This window comes from Opisthorchis viverrini, assembly GCF_000715545.1.
Source record: "Opisthorchis viverrini unplaced genomic scaffold opera_v5_111, whole genome shotgun sequence".
NCBI classification, from domain to species: Eukaryota; Metazoa; Platyhelminthes; class Trematoda; order Opisthorchiida; family Opisthorchiidae; genus Opisthorchis; species Opisthorchis viverrini.
Genome location: NW_008751765.1, coordinates 128,168 through 146,525, shown reverse-complemented (window position 1 = coordinate 146,525; position 18,358 = coordinate 128,168). Strand labels below are relative to the sequence as shown.

General features: G+C 47.1%; 1 protein-coding gene across 1 annotated transcript in view; it reads right to left on the bottom strand.

The window, feature by feature from the left end:
- T265_05646 (hypothetical protein) overlaps positions 1-18,358 on the bottom strand; it is a gene marked incomplete at both ends in the record, with an annotated part of 75,509 nt that overhangs the window by 7,639 nt on the left and 49,512 nt on the right. The window contains 11 exons of the mRNA XM_009170711.1: positions 685-978; positions 4,678-4,796; positions 6,350-6,473; positions 6,724-6,822; positions 7,971-8,198; positions 10,881-11,054; positions 11,698-11,841; positions 12,832-13,007; positions 14,133-14,334; positions 16,007-16,160; positions 16,380-16,549. Of these exons, the coding sequence (XP_009168975.1) occupies positions 685-978; positions 4,678-4,796; positions 6,350-6,473; positions 6,724-6,822; positions 7,971-8,198; positions 10,881-11,054; positions 11,698-11,841; positions 12,832-13,007; positions 14,133-14,334; positions 16,007-16,160; positions 16,380-16,549 (1,884 nt within the window). The remainder of the gene's footprint in view (positions 1-684; positions 979-4,677; positions 4,797-6,349; positions 6,474-6,723; positions 6,823-7,970; positions 8,199-10,880; positions 11,055-11,697; positions 11,842-12,831; positions 13,008-14,132; positions 14,335-16,006; positions 16,161-16,379; positions 16,550-18,358) is intronic.

Here is an 18,358-nt window from a genome sequence, read left to right as displayed (position 1 = left end):
GTTAGCTATGCACTGAAGGTGATAGCTTTGATGAAAGAGCGCCACTGACTGCGCGACTGGGCTACCTCTGGTCTGTTGATCTGTTCGCCCAGTTTGGCACTTAATTTGCAAAGGTCTCGTGCGCTGTTCGCGCAGTCTCCTCGAATGGTGACGAACCGTTTGCAAATCAAGTGCCAAGTTCGGCGAACAGATCAACAACCAGCTGATCAATTATTGAATAATGCACCCGAGCTACCAATATTTCAACACATGGGACATTTCCGCCAGCGTCATCAACAATTGGTGGCCAGATGGCCACAGTGGTTAGAGCGCGAAGTCACTGACCGGAACGTCCGTGGTTCGAACCCGACCTCTGCCTCTCGACTTGCCCTGTCTAAGCTTGAGCAATCTGACAGTATCTCAGCACTCGTGCAACCTTCGGATGGCATGGCAGTTAGGCACCGAAAGGGTGCGACAGCTGAATGACAATTGGTGAGTTGAGTCCCCGGGGAGGCAGCTGTCGACTCGACTGCAATCTGTAGGATTCAGTAGACTCTCCCATCAAAACCAAATAGGTATGCGTATTTGACTAACTGCACAAACGTTTATCGAACTAATTGCGCTTCGGATGTTCGACCCGAAAAATCAAACAAGCTCAAATCACGTTAGCATTGCTGGAGCAAAAAAAAGCCACTTGAGGCTTACCGGAACCCAATGTAGTCCACGAAGTGGCTTCAGTGAGCGAGCTGTTGCCCACTTTGTTTGCGGCACACAATTGGAATTTCACCGTAGTCGCGCAGGTCAAATTAGAAAGATAGTAGGTGCGCTGGTCAGCCGGGAGCTGGACTGTGTCTTGAGCGCCCGTGTAAGCGTTGGTCCAGTTCAAATAGAACCACAAAATGGGTGCATCCAGTCGTTTGGAACCGGGAGAGAGCCATTCGGCTTGAATGCCACGAAGACTGGGGGTGAATTTGTGCCAGATCGGCCTCCGAGGTGGTTCTAGAGGTAACGTAAAGAGAAAGGATTGAAATTCAAGTATGAACATTTTGAGTAATCGCAGTGGTAGGCGAAAAACGCAGTTTGTTTCTCGTCAACCGCGGACCAGGAGTAAAAATGAACTGCCCGTTTCTCTAGACCAAATACGCCATATTTTACCGGCGGGCTTTGAGCACATCTTACTCGGATAAAATCAGTCTGCCGAGAGACTTTTATCATATACTACCCCCAAAAAACCATTTCCCCAAAGCATAATAACAGTGTTCCACACAGGGAGAATCCCCTCTCCTCCCGCAATCAATATGGACTATTTATCGATTATCCTTACGGATAGTTTCATATTGTGATTCACTTGGGTCACTGAGACGCTACCAAGTCTCATTGACGAGGATTCCAACAGGCACTTCTCAGAACGAGAAACGTCATCAAGGACAATTTTCTCGCTTCAACAGGTTCATCGTCAAAAGGGCAACAAACAGCTTCTTGTCGTATCCAACAGAAGAGTACCACCCACTCACCGAAAACAGTTTGTGTTGTACATCTGGCAAGGAGCAGGGAAAGACAATAGGGATATCGCAAATCTCCTTGGCGCAATATTAACTGGAGTTTACTGAAAATATTCGCATAGAAAGTTATGGTCGGTCGAAAAACTCCAAAATAGGCTTTTGATACTCGGTCATACAAAACCGGGATGAGGTGGTTAGGGCGCGAATTCACTAGATCGAACCCGACCTCTGCCTCTCGACTTCTCCTGTCTAGGTTTGGGCAATCTGGCAGTATCCCGGGCGTCGTGCCAGCCCTCCTGGTGGCATGACAGCTAGGCATCAAAAGGGTGCTACAGCTGAACGGTTTTTTTGGTATTTTTTCATACAAAACGTAAGGTGAGACCGGTGTTCTGCGAGCTTACAACATTATTGACTAGCAAGATTTGGGTTTGAGAAGGTTACTCACGGACATCGATCGTCCAATCAACAGCGTTTACTGAGTTGTTTTAATCAACAGTGCGGTTTAAAACAATCGGCGACTTGGAGCAAACAAGCAAAACAGAATCAATCGGACAATGGGCAGTCACGCACACTCTTCGTGACCTAATAAAACCCCAATGGCTTGGCATTAGTAAACTGAGGTTTCCATAGAGTGAAGGGATGGAACTTGGAAGTACAACATGAGTTGTTTTAATCAACAGTGCGGTTTAAAACAATCGGCGACTTGGAGCAAACAAGCAAAACAGAATCAATCGGACAATGGGCAGTCACGCACACTCTTCGTGACCTAATAAAACCCCAATGGTTTGGCACTAGTAAACTGAGGTTTCCATAGAGTGAAGGGATGGAACTTGGAAATACAACATTCAATCAAGATCAGAAACATAAACCCACTTGTTTTCCATCCAACCTCTCAACAAGGACTACGCCCAAGAAAGGAAGGGGCGCTGCACCAAAAACGGGAACGTACTAACTCGGAGGGCGAAGTGAACATGGCGTGTCCTCTAAACTCCGACTTCATCGCAGACCCGTTTTCCGTCATTTTATTAAGAGCAATAGGTTAACCAGTGGAGCTATTGATCCATTTATCAACTAACGGGAGATTCAGCTGAGTTCCTCGTTAACGGCAAGTTGATTGCGAATGAATGCATAACTCTACTTACATGCACTGTTGGTCCAAAAAGGGAAATGGGGGTGATGAAACCTCGTGAGCCCCAAAAAAGCAAAAGTGGCAGTGAGCTGTCGTGGAGTTTTCATGGACTTTACATAAGTGGTGCGCAAAGAGTGGTCCGCTCAGTTCGGTACGTTTGTGGCCTACCCGACGAAAGTAAACACCTTTGCTTAGGTCATTGGACAATACATTCCTCCAACTGCTCTCGCAGTGCGCCCGTTAGCGTTTATAGTCGTCCCAAGTGGCAGATGGGTGTCACAGTCATCGGCTGTCGATCTCATCCCAGGTACCATCTAACCTTAGCCTGTCCCTTCGGCTGTCCCAACCAATCAGATGAGTGACCCCGCGGGTTATACGACCGCCGATTTTTTAGGTGCCCAGAGTGTGACCGAAGAAAGCAGGTTCTACAGATTTATCAGAATACCCACTGGATCGGAGCTAACGTGGCTTACGTTGATGGAAAGTTCATTCCTAACCGGGTGCTCGCATGAATTAGGCGAAACTTGTACTGAATGACCGTCAATTCACGGCTTGACTGAGAACTATTTGATTCGGACACTGATCCCCGAGTTTTAGTCAGGCGACGACGGTCGGGACACCGGAGAAAAAAACATGAAATTCCCTGAAGGCGCATGTAAATTGCGATTTCAGCGACGTGGTCATTCCGGAGTTAGGTCATCAGAGAGGGACGCATATGAAACCGTCAGACGACACCGAGGTTACCAATAATGACGGATGCGCCTCCAACCATGCACGAGACAGATCACAGGGACCCCATTCTGGAAGGCCGCTCGCAATGACAACTCCCAGACTTTTCGTAATATCTTTCGTATCCCTCTACCAAGTCAAAGGTTGACCGCCTGTCTGTTTGTACCACTGTGGAATGGGCACCGAAAAAAAACAGCACTTTTCAGCAAACGATGGTTCTATATGTGCAACCAAACAGTGGAATTTGAACAAAAGAAAACGCAATGCAACACTCACCTTCCAGTATTTCTGGAACAAAAAAGAAACACGAGAAGCACAAATAAGTTGATAGACATTTCGTGCACACGGAGATGAAAAAACGGGAGATGGTATTACATGCTTCCCTTGAATTCAGCTTCTATGAATAGCAGTCACACTGATCCCGAACTCGCACAGTTTGTTCGAGGTTGTTTCATTATCCAAGCTCTTGTTTTATTGATCCAAGCTCCAAAAGTCTAGTGTCCACGTTACCATAAACTGACTTTACCAAACGGCTACCCGGGGAGCCTCAAGACGGGTTAAAGCCGGTTGTGGTCTACCGATGAGCTTTGATTGACCTTACAAGGAGTATAGTGGGATGACGTCACGTGACAAGGCTCTTAGAAATTTCAGTCTTATATTAGAAGAATGAGTCAGTACAGTACAGCATGGTGTTCCGCTGATGAACGGGTGCAGTGGGGTCAACCATTGCCGTGCTCCATTCATCGAAGATGGATTGGTAGGGGACTGGCCTGCGTCAGTCCTGTGATGATTATAAGAGACGGAAAGTATTCCTTTGTTGGACGAACTGCATAGCTATGCACTGAGGCCTACAAAACCAATGCACGAGTACCACTTAATGAAGAGTCATTCGGCGGAAAGTTCAGCTCTCAGTCAGAGGGCTCCGGGTTCAAAGGACCATTGAGATACGTACTAGTGAGGATGGAACAAGTGCACGATTCACCTTAGCTCCTGTTGGCTCTGTATACAGGACATAAATCAACTACGTGAACGAAGTGTGCCTACTCGGGTAGAGCAGACGCAAAAGAGAGTTCCACTAACAGGATTCCTATGGGCCACTGAACGATATCGATTTATGGCCCCTTGTAGTAGTCACGTGGCCGCGGACATTCCACTCAGCAAAAGTGTGGCGAATCAAGGTGGCTTAATCGGTAGTTGGCAGAACATTTGTAGGGTAAGTGGGGAGCTTAATCCTAACTCCAGGTGTGCCCTTTTGTTCATACCTCAGGTTCGCATCTCAAGAAAGCATAGGGAAGTACGATACTGTCCTACCCCACTGCGTTGGCACATGTAACTTACCCTGCACAACCAAATCATAAGTGATGGTGTCTGAGAGCACAGTACATTGATAGGTCCCACTGTGAGCAGTTTCCGTGCTCTTGATCGACAAAGTGCCGTTGTCCAAAAGTGAGATGCCGCTTTAGAAAAAAGAATAGGAGTCTGAGTGAGGGCATTCGCACTTTTATTCGAACATGTACTAACAGAGATGTAAAAGGATTCGAAACTGGATGGCCTATTTGTACAGAGTGTCGGTGTAACGGTGGATACTAGTGATGAGGCATGCAAGTAGTATGTGGTTTCTCGTAACTCCGCTTGGCGTCTAACGGAAGGTGGGATCTATTAGGGAATTTGTGGAACGGCTTGGCAACATTCGTTTACAATTGTGTGATAGTCAATGAATATCCAGGAAAGTTTAAGAAGGCGGATATTCATTTTTTATTAAAAAACAAGGTGCCGATGAGAGGTTTACTTTCCTGTCCAATAGTTTGTAACCGTTTAGTCGGTGTTTTCTAATAAACAACTCCGAGACGAAAGGCTTTCCGCCTCCCTTTGCTAGTCTGTAGACCCTCCACGATGAGCGAACAGTCTGGCTGAGTCGAAAAAGTGGTCCTGTCAGGAGGTTTGGATTCCTGAAAATAGGTTCAGAATGCCGGAAACCTAGGGAAAATTACGGGGACCCTCAAACCCCACCGAAATCGCGGTAGGGAGGCCGTCACGAAGGCAGGCTAGAAAAGCCAGCTGCCGGTTGGACGCTCAAGCAGTCAATTAGTTCAGCAAAGGTGGACGAGAGTTCAAGCACATCATAGAAGCGGACAGCCGACGAGGATGACCGTTCACCCAACGCCGATCGGACAGCCTGGATACAAGACCAAAAGTGCGCTTTAGAAATCGCGCCATGCTCCTGTTTTGTTTCTTGTTGACGAGCCATTTTTCAACACGAAGGCACTGCAGCATGGACGGTAGTTGGTTACAACAGGCTCCTATCAAATTAACATATAAGCTAGTGTTTTTGACATCCGACCGCGGATCCCACCGTTTCACACAAGGAACACCACTCCTCGATACTGCTGACGGATCCAGATAAACCAGGATGGCCTAGTTTCTTATTCCAGATATCTCTCAGTTGTAACACCCTTCCGACGCCTAGCTGCCATGCTACTCGAAGGGAGCAAGAGGGCTTGAATACTGCCAGGTTGCCCTAGCTTAGATAGGGGAAGTAGAGAACCAGATGTGGGGTTCGAACCACGGACCTTCCGGTCAGTAAATTCGCGCTGCAACCACTTGAGCCAGCTCGCCCCTGGATATCGAAAAGTTCAGTTGGACGGCTCGGTAAGAAAGCTCGCGTTTCGAATTGGAAAGATCGATTGGAGCATATCTCCATCTGGAGAAGGGCCATGAGTTAAACGTGCACGCCTTCAGCCGACAGGTCATGGGAATTGCACAGAACGGCAGCAACCGGAATCTCCGGCATGTTAAGGGCTGACGACCTACGTCTTAATGGATAACCTACGCCCTATAATCTTCGGTTGCTCAAGATAACCTGACACTTTTTAGGGTAGAAAACTGAGCCACGACGATGATGGACATACGAAAACACGATCAGTTTGTTAGTTGCTGGATAACGACCATCAAAAGGTTGGTGTGGCAATTTTCAACAACAAAAAAATGACAAGATTCGGAAAACACCTACTCTAAGTCGTCCAGTGGATAGCTCCAGCGCACAGGATAGTTGGTCGTAACCAAACAATCCATGCTGACGGGCATTTTGTTCTGCACTTGCAGTTTGCCACCTATTGAGATAATTCCTGGTGGAGCTGGAAAACGAAGCAACAAAAAAAAAACAGATGAACGAATTAAACCGATGCTCTGCAGTTGGGAGGACAAGCGGGGGGGAAATTGAACACGAGGAGGAGAAGTTCTTGCCTAGAGAATGTGCTCAATTCTACTTCACGCAATACACACATAAAAATGGAAAATTCGAGAAGACCATTAAGCAGATCGACTTCTGGTAGGCTCCCGAAGTTGAGGCTGGATACATAAGGAAATCAACTACGGGCAACTTACGATTGGCTACAGGGTAGACCGGACCAGTCCAGGCCTTGTGCCCCTCGAAATGATTGGTCGCTCGAACAGAAATGTTGTAAGGTCTTTGTTCCATTAGACCTAAAAAAAAATAGGACCAAAGTTACGGACAGTTCGTTAGAAGTATTGATCGGGCTCATCAAATGACTGCATGGTTTTACTAGGGTTCAACTTCTATTGGTTCTTTTAACAGAACAACCTGAAAGGATTGGCTAAAACATGCAAGAAGTGAACGACACGTTTCGTTATCGGCCGAGGTAATATCCCCAATGCGGAGTCGTGTCACGACTCACTACCATCGACAGTCAGGTTTCCGAGCTCGCTGTGCGGTCCGAACTGGCGACATTCCCCTCAGTAGCGAACTCCCCGAAAAAACTCACGTGACCTTTACCAAGTGGACACCCGGTGGGGATTACATCAGTAGGCGGAAAATTTGATCACGCGATAATGACTGGTCGATCTTTTTTTGAGTGACAAAGTCGAACAAATTACACGTGAGAAGGATTAGGATTCCATTGATGCGACAATAGAAACACGGAATCACTCAAACGTTGTCTGAAGTTTCTTCCGTCCTAAGGCTGTATCAGGGTGCAGGGCAGCCAAAGCACTGAGCGCATTAAATATGCGGTTCTGAGGATTAAAATATGCTGCTTTGAACAGTAGTTGTACGGAGGTCGTGAGTAGAAAGCACAGCGGTGCTGTGACGCTCGCTGTCACTAGTCAACCCCTGAGCGTCTCCTCCTTGAAGGGGACGGTTTTTAACTTTCCCAGGGGAGCGGATTGCTTCATAAGTGTGCGTTGTTGGTTGTAGAAAAAATGAGATGATGTCAGGGTGAAAAAACGCTCCAAACAGATGCGACGGACTTGGATATCGTCAAAACATCAGTTGAAAGAGAGCCCCCCCCCTCAGAGTGGGTCATGATCTCGCTACATTTAAGGGTATAAAAGTGAGCGAATCACTACGGGATCGAAACATATCAATACTTCCTCCATGTACAGAGCCATTCACCATATCAGGAGGGGGCGACGATGTAACTGCACCTTCAGGGCACCTGGACAAAGCTGCCTGGTCAGCCACGTCAACACATGCATTGAGCATAGCCGTTTAGAAAGTGAGAACGCTTGAGTGGATGAACAGTCGTCAAGAAGGCTCGGAGAGCGGATAAAAACCGGATACGGATGGAAGGGGCAATGAACGGATTTCAGAGAAACAAAGTCGAGATCCTTACCACAATAAGTATACTGGTTGTAGGACATCGAGAAGTCCGGCCGTACACACAAAGCCTTGCCGCGCTCAGGCGATGCGGACGCACTCAAACTGATGAGGCCATCCTGTGGAGCTTTGATCAATGGGATTGCTTCGATGCAGTATTGTTTTGTGAGACCTTGCGGTTTTCGTGGGTGGGACCAAGAAACGACCAGACACGATGCATTCAACGGGGTTGCTTTGACACGATCTATGCACCCACAACGAAAAAAAAATCGGAAACAGTATGGATGAGGTCTGTACGGACTGGAGCCGTGCAAACTATGGGTACAAAACTGAACCTATGACGTCAACATAGTATGAAACTGAGTAGAAGGAATGTTGGAAGATGACAGCGATCCGTTCAGCTCATCTCACCGTGAATTTGCAGATTGTCAGGCTCGATCCAAGGTTCGTGGAAGGCCCTCACTTTGGCTTTTGAACTTCACATCAGGAAAAGTGTCTCCTTCAATATGCCTTCTTCAACTATGCAAGAAGTTTTCCGATGAGCCCGGAATGCTCTCTCTCTCTCTCTGGTTGACGCACGTCTACAACATAACTCCTCAAAAATACAGAGAAATAATCTAACCATCGTATCACAACGATTTGATACGTACCTGGAAAGTGCTGCTGAAAGCTCGACCGGAAGAGATCGAACTCACTCGTATTTGAGCAGTTGCAATGGTTCTAGCTCATGAGGAAGTCACAACTCCAATCAGGTAAGCCCTAATGTTGGGAAAGTAACGTCGTATAGGGAGATCAGTTGCTCTCAATACAGTAATTGGCCCGAAGGACCTTGTTTCAGAAGAAGGGGGATTCCAGAATGAAAAGTGGCTGGCGGTGAACGCCACTGAGGTCCCTCTGGGCGAATGGCCTCTGAGGAGGACTACTAGGATGTGGGCAGTGCCTTTGGCGATGAGGTTTGTGAATTTCTGTGTGGAACAAGGTTTTGACACTACTGATCGACAACCCAGTGACTTCAATAGATTAGAAGACGTAAGGCTGACAGACCCGATGAATTTTGGCCCATTTTCGGATTCCATGCTCATCCAAACTACTGCCGTGTCTCACACTGTCCTGCCTGCTGTGTAGGTCTTCTGACATTCTTCAACTTTCCATCTGAATACCTTCACTGGCATTTGTCGGGTTAAGCATTTTCCCCTTACAATGCTGTGATTAGACTGTGAGTTTATTGGTCGAGAGGTCCGTGGGCCGAACCCTACCCCGGCATCTCAAAAGATCTCGTCTAGGCTTAGGTAACCTGGCCCTCGTGTTTCTTTCGGGTGGCATGCCAGCCATGCGCAAATTCATCCCAACCAGTCCCCCTGGGTAGGAGAGAACCGTTCACAAACCGACCCAGATAGACCTGCCCTGGCTGGACGCTAGACTGAAGCACATCGCCAATACGTTACGAGCTATGCGGACATATTTAGAGCCAGGATTATAGTTCCAGGAACTGACCTGCTAAATAAGCCATAAAGACCGTCGCTACGGTTGTAATCCACGTGTGTCTACCATACAAAGTCGACCTTTCAGTAGACAGTCAGTCGTCTCTTTTTCGAGCCTTTACAATGAACTAACCGGACAAAGACACTACAACCATGGTTTATCACAAGCCTACATTACTCTCATCTGCACACGAAGTTGGCGTTGAATCCAGCTCGTGTATGATGGGCTTGTTCAACTGGATGTGCTGCATGAGGCCACCTCACGTTTCAGGTGTCCCAATCTGTCCGATTTGGGTTCAAGGTTGATGAAAACTCGGGGACTGCACCGACCAAAGGAGCCCGAAGAAGGGAAACAACGGACTTTCCAAGAGCTCCCAGCAACCTCATGACTAGTTAGTTATTCCTCAAAAACAACGTTGCACATTGTCGGGAAATAAACTCATTTGCAAATCGATTTGGTTTTCACGAGAGACTCAACTGAATCTCTCGTTTATGATATTCTACAACTGAATGTGCCACACACAGGCCGCCTGATGTTTCAGTTGGCACGATATTCGAGATATCGCACGTTCCTATTCTGGCTTTTGAAAAGAATGGCTATATGATCGGGATGACCAACTAGCAAGGTCAAAAGTTCAATCATCATCACTGACGCTAGTCACATGATTAACCGTTTCAACTCGTCTACGTGGTGACAGTATACACCCGAAGGGTTGTCCGGTTGGAGTGATAAGGCTGTCAAAAGTGGTTGGGACGAACTTTGAGGCTGTCTTTGTTGGGACACATGTTCTAAGGAATTTCGACATTTGAGTTTTAGCTAAGACAGGATTTTGCAATTCATAAAAGGGCGCTTGACCTGAGGGGAAGTCCTTCGGTTATGGTGAGGATATGCTTGAAAACGTCAATCGTAGAGCTGAAGACACAACACCAGCTGGTTATAAACATTGCGAACAAATCCGATCAATGTGTGTGAGGGATTCGATCCGCGACACTGGTGAAAGACTTAGTCAAGTCTGCCCACATTGCAGATATCCGTTATATGCCCACTAACAGTTTTATGGGAAAAAAAAACAGATAAAAGTGCTCATTTGCTTCCACTACCGGTTTTCTTATACTTTCCCGAGGACATTCGATCAGTCACTTGTGGAATTTGATGACCTGCCCACTGGGACAACCGACGAATTGGAATCACAAAGAAGGGCCACCAGAGTAGTGAGTCGATTAGCACTTGTAAATAGTCTGTGCTGTCCCAAGCTTTGCAACCGAACAGAGAAAAACAGTTCTTGTTCACCACACTGTTCATCTTGGCCAGAATTAACCAATTATCTCGGTACAGTGATGAACTAGTCACTTGGCGAAGATATACGGAAAAAACACGGAGAATTGGATCATGTATTAGAGAGGATAAAACGATAGGCAGCGGAATCTCAACGAGGTTGACATACCAGGGGCGGTTGGTGGAGCTTCCTTGGTCCGACAAATGATGCGAGTAGATGATGGACCTCGTCCCTTGCGATTACTGACAGCGACTTGGATGGAGTAGTTGGTGAACGCCAAAAGTCCCGCCAAGGTTACTGTCGTCTGACCTTGAACTGCCTGATTGACTGAGGTCGTTTCGTCTGTGCAGCAATTAAAGTACGAGAGAGAGTGCAAAGATTGCAAACTAACGAGGACTTTTGGGGAGGTGAACCATCGTTTGCCAAAGAATGTGGCCAAACTCAGAGTGGCGGAAGGAGATAGGTGGCCAACCCCTGACCTGGCAGAGGAGTATAAAGGACATTACAAATTGTTTGGATGCTGTCGGTGCTACTCGCCTTCCAGGATGAGGACCGCGTGATCCCCACTGTGTCTGGTTGGAGACGTTGCAAGATATAACCGCTAACCGATGTCAGTGACATTCTTGTTGTCACTGTCTATTCAGATTGCCTGAATGAGTGTCTGGAGGTGTAGGCACCTCGGAATGATTGTGGTAAGCTAGCACTAAGTCCCTTCCCCGTCCATCTTTTGTTCACAATAAGGCTTTCAAACACATCATGGGTGCACAGGAGCCACGCATCGATGCTGAACACCAATGTCATGCTTTCGATGATCAGGATGCCACCCAAAACGTGTGGTTAGGAAGTCGAAACCCTTCCTTGACACATTCTTATACTATGAGAACCTGTCCCAAGTCACGAGGGTGAAACAAGTCTAGACGGTAGAACACAATTCAAGCCACACAAGATTTTCAAGAAGGGCGGGAGATTGGACTCGGTAACTCACCTCCAAACACATTTGCAGCAAAGTATCGGACATGGTACTCTGTTAAAATCCCGTTGATTGTATCCGGATGTGGGGGATTCCACGAAACAGTGATACTGTGCTGCTGGGACGTGCACGTGACATCCGTGGGCGGGGCTTGTGGCACTGAACAAACGCAAGTGTGATGAGGAAGAGTGATGAAAAAACACAGTACTTAACGTCAAAACTAGATGAAAAGCGCAAACGGGACCCAGATGGAAGAGTTCACAGTCAAAACACAGTGTGTTTGGCTCAGATGTCATCATCGGATGTTTCGGGTGCAGTGAGCAACTTTTTTCTGAAGGAATTTCACAATGAATTGACTGTTAACTTTTCATGTCAAAGACCAAAGGGTACTCGGTTCGAAATGAGTTGGACACGGAATTCTTCACCCTTGGAAATGCACAACAGAAAGCGTCAGAAGGACAGGTTCTAACGACCTGTCATACGGTTGCGTAGGTAGCTCAAAGTTGCATAGATTCGAGTCCGGACTGAGGATAAGCATCGCAGACGACTGATGTGGCACGATTACTCAAAGTCTCGCCCTGTTTTAGGCTTATCAGGTACACCTACTCGGCTTCACCGAGTACTGGGTACTAGTGAAAGGAAGAAGGGCTTTGCCGTGGAGCTAGTCGCTAGAAAGTTACAGACTACTGGACAGGGGAGCAATGCTCTCATATGCATCTTGTTCACAAAAACTGAATATCCATCTTCTCCTTGAACGCGGCTTCCTGAACTTTCCTGGATATTCATTGACTGCTGCTCAAATGCAAGCAAATGCTACATAGCGACTCCACAAACTCCATAATAGATCTCATTTTTCACGAGACGCAAAGCGGGTTTACGAGAAAACATACTACTCGCATGCCGCACCCATCAGTAGTATCACCTTTACACTAGAACCCTGATTTGAACAGCAGTTTAGTTGAAGACTTGCTATTGATCTCTTATGCATAATAAAATTTCTAAACTTCATTGAATCCGCAGTCCCAGCAGCTTGAATATGCATGAGGTTAAAAGTACTTTACGGATGCACTTTATCAAGAAGGAAATTCTGTATCGTGGACTAACGAATCTCTTATACGTGTGGAAAAAAGGGTCAACTCATCAACTCACAATCCTCCAGAGTCCGAGCTTGAGTGAAAGCCGGCGGAGAAGAGCCTTTGCTGTTCAACGCGATCACACGGAACGCGTAAGCCGTGAACTTGGGCAGCCCGGTTACTTCATAGTCTTTTTGACGGAGAATTTTGGCACAATGCACATGTCCAAATCGTCCCCGGACAGGTTGGCCACTGGAAGAGAAAAACAAAACGAGGTTGCAACGATGAAGGAGAGCTCAGTGAGGAAAAACACAGGTGGAATGGAGTGTCGAGGCCAAAATCGTATCGTTCAGTTGCAACACCGTTTCGGTGCCTAGCTGCCATGCCGCCCGAAGGAACCACGAGGGCTGGGATACTGCCAAGCTGCCCAAGCATAGACAGGCGAAGTCGAGAGGCGGAGGTCGGGTTCGAACCACAGACCTTCCGGTCATCTCGCTGACAATGATCACACAAAACGGTGGACGATTCACCTAAACGATTTTCGGCTACAGCAATGACCTCTCGGAAGGGATTGTGAAAGCAAAGACAGTAATAGTGGAGGAAGTTTTCACGGGTGCAGTGAGAACTCCTGAAGACAGTGACACCACACATTTGAGGAAGTGCTTCAGACCAACCGCAATTCAGCCACAACCAACGAAAGAGACGGGGTACCGAAAAATGACGCTTAATGGAATGGTCCAAATCACACAGGAACAACTTAGCGTCAGTTTGTGCGCGACATTAAGGAAGTATTCAATAAAATTATCAACGGAAATCTAGGTACAAGATGGATTCAGTACACAATCTACAAGTGTTGGTGTTCGCTTGTTGGCGAAAACTTTGCACAGATGTCCGGTGACCACAAGATTACCCCAGCCACCTGATGTCTTAATACGAATACCTCTAAATTTCATTCCAGACAACAAGGTGTCCTGTCTCCACCCAAACCCAGACTGTGGAATGTGCACACACACATCGATTATTGTTGTATTCCTGTCGTGTTCTAGTGGCCTAACCGCACTATCAATCATCTCATGCTGTTGTTAGCTGAATACTGACTGTTCACTGAAGTGAATGCCTTTATTCTCTGATCAGTCATGACATAAAGCTCATCCCTCGAGGGCTCAAGTCACATGTATCAAAGGTAATGAGGAAAAGCCAAGGTAAAGAAGAGGTTCTTCATCAAAAACGACATTTGAGGCAGTCTAGAACCTAACTGTCATGTGAAACGCGAAGTTGCTCCCCCCGTCTGGCTAGACTACTCCTCAGGAATGCAACGGAATCGAATGATCACTCCACAGAGAGGGAGAGAACTAAGCGAGTCCAGAAATAGCATACCTCATATGATCAGGAGAGTCAGCAGGCCAACTGAGCCGGGCTAATTCACTTGTGGAAAAGGTTGCGTTCACACGTTGTCGACAAACCCAGTAGCGATCCACGTTGCCATTCAGATGTTCCGGGGCCGGATTGTCCCAACTCACTGCGATCGTGTCGGAAGCCGTACCGTTGGCGACCAGACGACGTACGGGTCCATCAGGTTCTTCATATGCGAAGGCAAAATAACGAAGTAGCATGTTAGCAGAAAGGAGGGGGTAACTCCAAAAAAAATCTAACGAAGATGCTAACAGAACTATCTCGGAGCACGGCACACAAGCGTCTTGTCGATTGGAAATCATCGAGAATCAAATAAAATTGAGTAAACTCAAAAAGCAGTTGAAGGTGAGTGATCAATAAACAATGCTTGGAATCGATCGGGAGATCGTCAATTCAAAGAGTTCTGATGAAAAAAATGCAATGGTCACTTGTTGTGTCATTGACGGCGAGCATTTAGTGAAGTAAGAAAAAAGGGACACAAGACTGATATCGTGCCTCAATAATCGTGCCTAATTCTCGGTCTGAACCTTCCAAGCTAGCGTCGCCGTCAAAACAACCATCAAAGCCTAAAACCAGGTCAAAAACACTTGTACATCGCCTCGTATATAAAGAGTATGCAGCGCCATTTTGGGACTCCCGATGCCTTCTCCATGCGCCATCGGCAACTGGCATTCAAAGGCTACAGGGACATGATTGGATGTTGGGTTCAGACTTTCGGCCAATCAGAGCTCGCTTTGATGCCGTACCGGTAAGTGGCCCCTCGTTTGACCAATCGCGTGCGGGATGGGCTTCTTGGCCGTAGCAGTACCTAACTACGAGCGGTAAAACAATATCCGCCTAACAGTACGTTCCAAGGCAGAATCACAGGATCACTCATGTGGCACACCACAACTTCGCTCCCGGTAGATTGGGCAAAAAACCTTGGATCATACCTCACTACTTATAAGGTTGCTGAAAACAACGGTCGCCTCATCGGACAATCATTTCTGTTATGACCACCTCTCTAATATGACCTTTTGGCAGTGTTCAGTATTCGAATTTATCTCTCCGTGGAAGGAACACCTCTCTAGAAGTGGGGCGAATTTGTTTGGCTTTTCCAAATCGCTGAGCTGGGCGATTTGGTTGTAAACTTTTCACCGCCAGTCACGGTGATGTCATCAATGCTTTGTACGTGGAATCGCGTTGAGGTTGGTAGTGTGCGGATGTTGCGCGCACTTGGATAGGCATAAGGTCGACTTTGATGGACTACCGAGGGGGAACATTCTATTGGCTTNTGTCTTCCGATCGCCGGGTTCCGGAGTAGCTTCGACCTTTGTTCATTCGCTTTCACAGTGGGTCACGTTTTTCGGTTCGTTGGTCTGATGACTTCGTTTTGAGTCAGCCACTGAGTTAGTGGTTCTTCGCTCGTAGTGGTACGTGGACATGACCGAGTTAGACATATCCGTTGAATGAATCCTTGGCGAAGCGCTATAGTTCGGGGAATTCTTTCCAATACGATCAGCGATTTCTGAATTAGTTGCCGAGGCAGTGACGCAGTAACTGAAAAATACTGCGCTACCCGTCACCAAACCGAAGCTCTGGACACAGGATATCGAATCATCGGTGATGGGTCTGACTTCGTTCGAGCCCAATACACGCAAGTGCCGCCTGCCTTCCAGGATGGGGACTACGTGATCCCCACTGCGTCTGATTGGAGACGCTGCAAGATGATGTCAACCAATGTCAGTGGCGGTTTTGTTGTCAGTTGCTACCCAGATTACCTAAATGAGTGTCTGGAGGTGTAGGCACCCCGGAATGATTGTGGAACAGTAAGAGAAAGGGAACCATGGAAAACATACTCGATTCTTGCGTGGTCAAAGGTAGCACGTTCTCTTCGCTGGGCCCAACGTCGTTGATCGCAACCAAAGTGATCCTGTACATGGTGTAGGGGCGTAAACCCTCCAACAGGATTTGACGCGTACTCTCGTCCACTTCTATCTCGGTGACATTTGGCTGGGAAAAAGTAAGAAACGATAGATGAATCACGTGAGGTAGCTGGAAGGCGGTACGGGCGCGACCGGAGGAATATCACACAGTTGCACTTATTGCGAGGAACGAAAACGATAAATAGTGCTCAGTTGTCATGAAGCGAGATTCAATAGAACTAATTCAAGAGAGGACTAGAACAGGTTAGACGGGATAAAACAAGTAGGTGTGCACTCAGTCAATTACCTGTGGTCCTCGGCTCATAGTAAGTTTGCTGGGTTCCGACGGAGCATATCGAATTCGATACTTGCGGATCGGCTTGTTCCCATCGTGAGTTGGAGCATGCCATTCGAAGAACACGGTTGTGGCAGTGGTTCGCGAGCTGTTGTAGACGATGTTCACAGGTCCGGGGACAGCTGATTATTGATTTTTAAAAAGAAATTGCATATTCATCAGGAATACCCGAAGTATTTCCGCGGATGCTGGTCAAAGGTTTACAAACAAGCCAAGGTCCTACGACCAATGCGCTAGGGGAATTCAAACTCAACGGTCAGCATTATCAGCTGTTGTAACTTGGTCACGTGATGCGTGTGCTGACTTCCGCAAAAAACATCGTTTTCCATGCCGGATTCAAATCGGAAGAAACGAAGGGGTTGGCAAGTTATGAGTTGGCGAGATGGGGGTGTGTGATCCTAGCAGCGCATGGCTGGGGGAGTTACACTAACGTTAACGGCATTTGGGCTCTAAGTGTCCATTCCCACTGTCTGACTAACTGTGTGGAAAGCAGCTGCCTACAGTGTTTGCCGACATCCTCTCCTTTGTCTATCATTTTTATCCTGTTTAAGACTACTCAGAAAGTCTAACGCGGTTTCAGGGCAGTGACGCACCGGCGGTCTCACACGGATGTCGTGACCTGAGACGAAGATGGCTCTCGGACACCAGTGTTGATCTCTTCGAGTGTGATTTTAACAGGTTACTGATTTTCAAAACAGTGATTGTATTGTTCACTGAACAGCCTGCACTAGTAAAGTCGTGGAGACGCAATGTTTCTCGGTATGGCTAAGCTCAATTTTCAGCTGCTGTCACTGGAAAGATCGAACAAGTCATGACCGGCGTCCTTTTCAAATATGCAGTCCAACATCTTCGACCAGACTTGCCTGGACAACAATCAAATCAGCCTGAAGGCCAAGGTTTGCGCATACAATTCGGTCATTCAAATGCTATCAAGACCCGATCCCTAGGAAGTGACACTGCCGTTTGCAACTTCCGAACGATGGTAACCGTGGATTAGGTTAGCTGTCCCCGGGGACGACGGATTCTTCAGTGCAGTGATATGTAGTTCAGTGGTAGCACGCCCTCGGTGCACAGTGGCACTCGAAGGAGGCATGAGAGCTGACATACAGCCAGGATGGTCAAGCCTAGATAGGAGCGATCGAAATCCCGGAGTTGGGTTCGAACCAAGAACCTTCCGATCAATAATTTCGCGCCTTAACCGCCGAGCTATGTTGAGCTCAATGAAGTAACATAGAGAAACCGAGCAGAAAAATCTAAAAGCGTAAACTCGAATGGTTTGGACACATTCTAAGGAAGCCCTTCATGGCATATATATATGTTCGTTCTGTACTTCGCCAAAAGGCTGTTTGTCAATGTACATTTAGCCTTCTCGTTTCTCTTTTTTTTTAAAAAAAAAAATAAAGTCATCTTCTGTGGAGATTCGGTAAAGGCACCGATAGGGAGGGAGCCATGGAGAATGTAACTGATGCTACTTTCTTGCAAATTCAAACGTTTCATTGGATTCATTTGAGTCAATATAGTATTCCTCCCGAGCAGAGGACAACACAAGAAGAGCAGCTTTCCGACTTCTTATAGATGGGGATTACACTCAATCGGGCCTAACAAAGAACGTCACCGTGGTGACGCTTCAAAAAAAACATTCCCCCCCCCCCGGGAATTTCCTGCATATGCCTTGGAGGAATTGGGCCAGTCAAATCATCATCATCATCATCATCATCGTCGATAGCATAACACCAGTGTTCAACACCAATGCTTCACTGCCGTACAACCATGACTTATTTGAAAGCCTTATTGTAAAGAAAAGAAAAAAGGTGGATGGGGGAGGGACTTAGTGCTAGCTTAACACAATCATTCCGAGGTGCCTACACCTCCAGACATTCACTCAGGCAATCTGGATAGAAACTGACAACAAGAACGCCACTGACATCGGT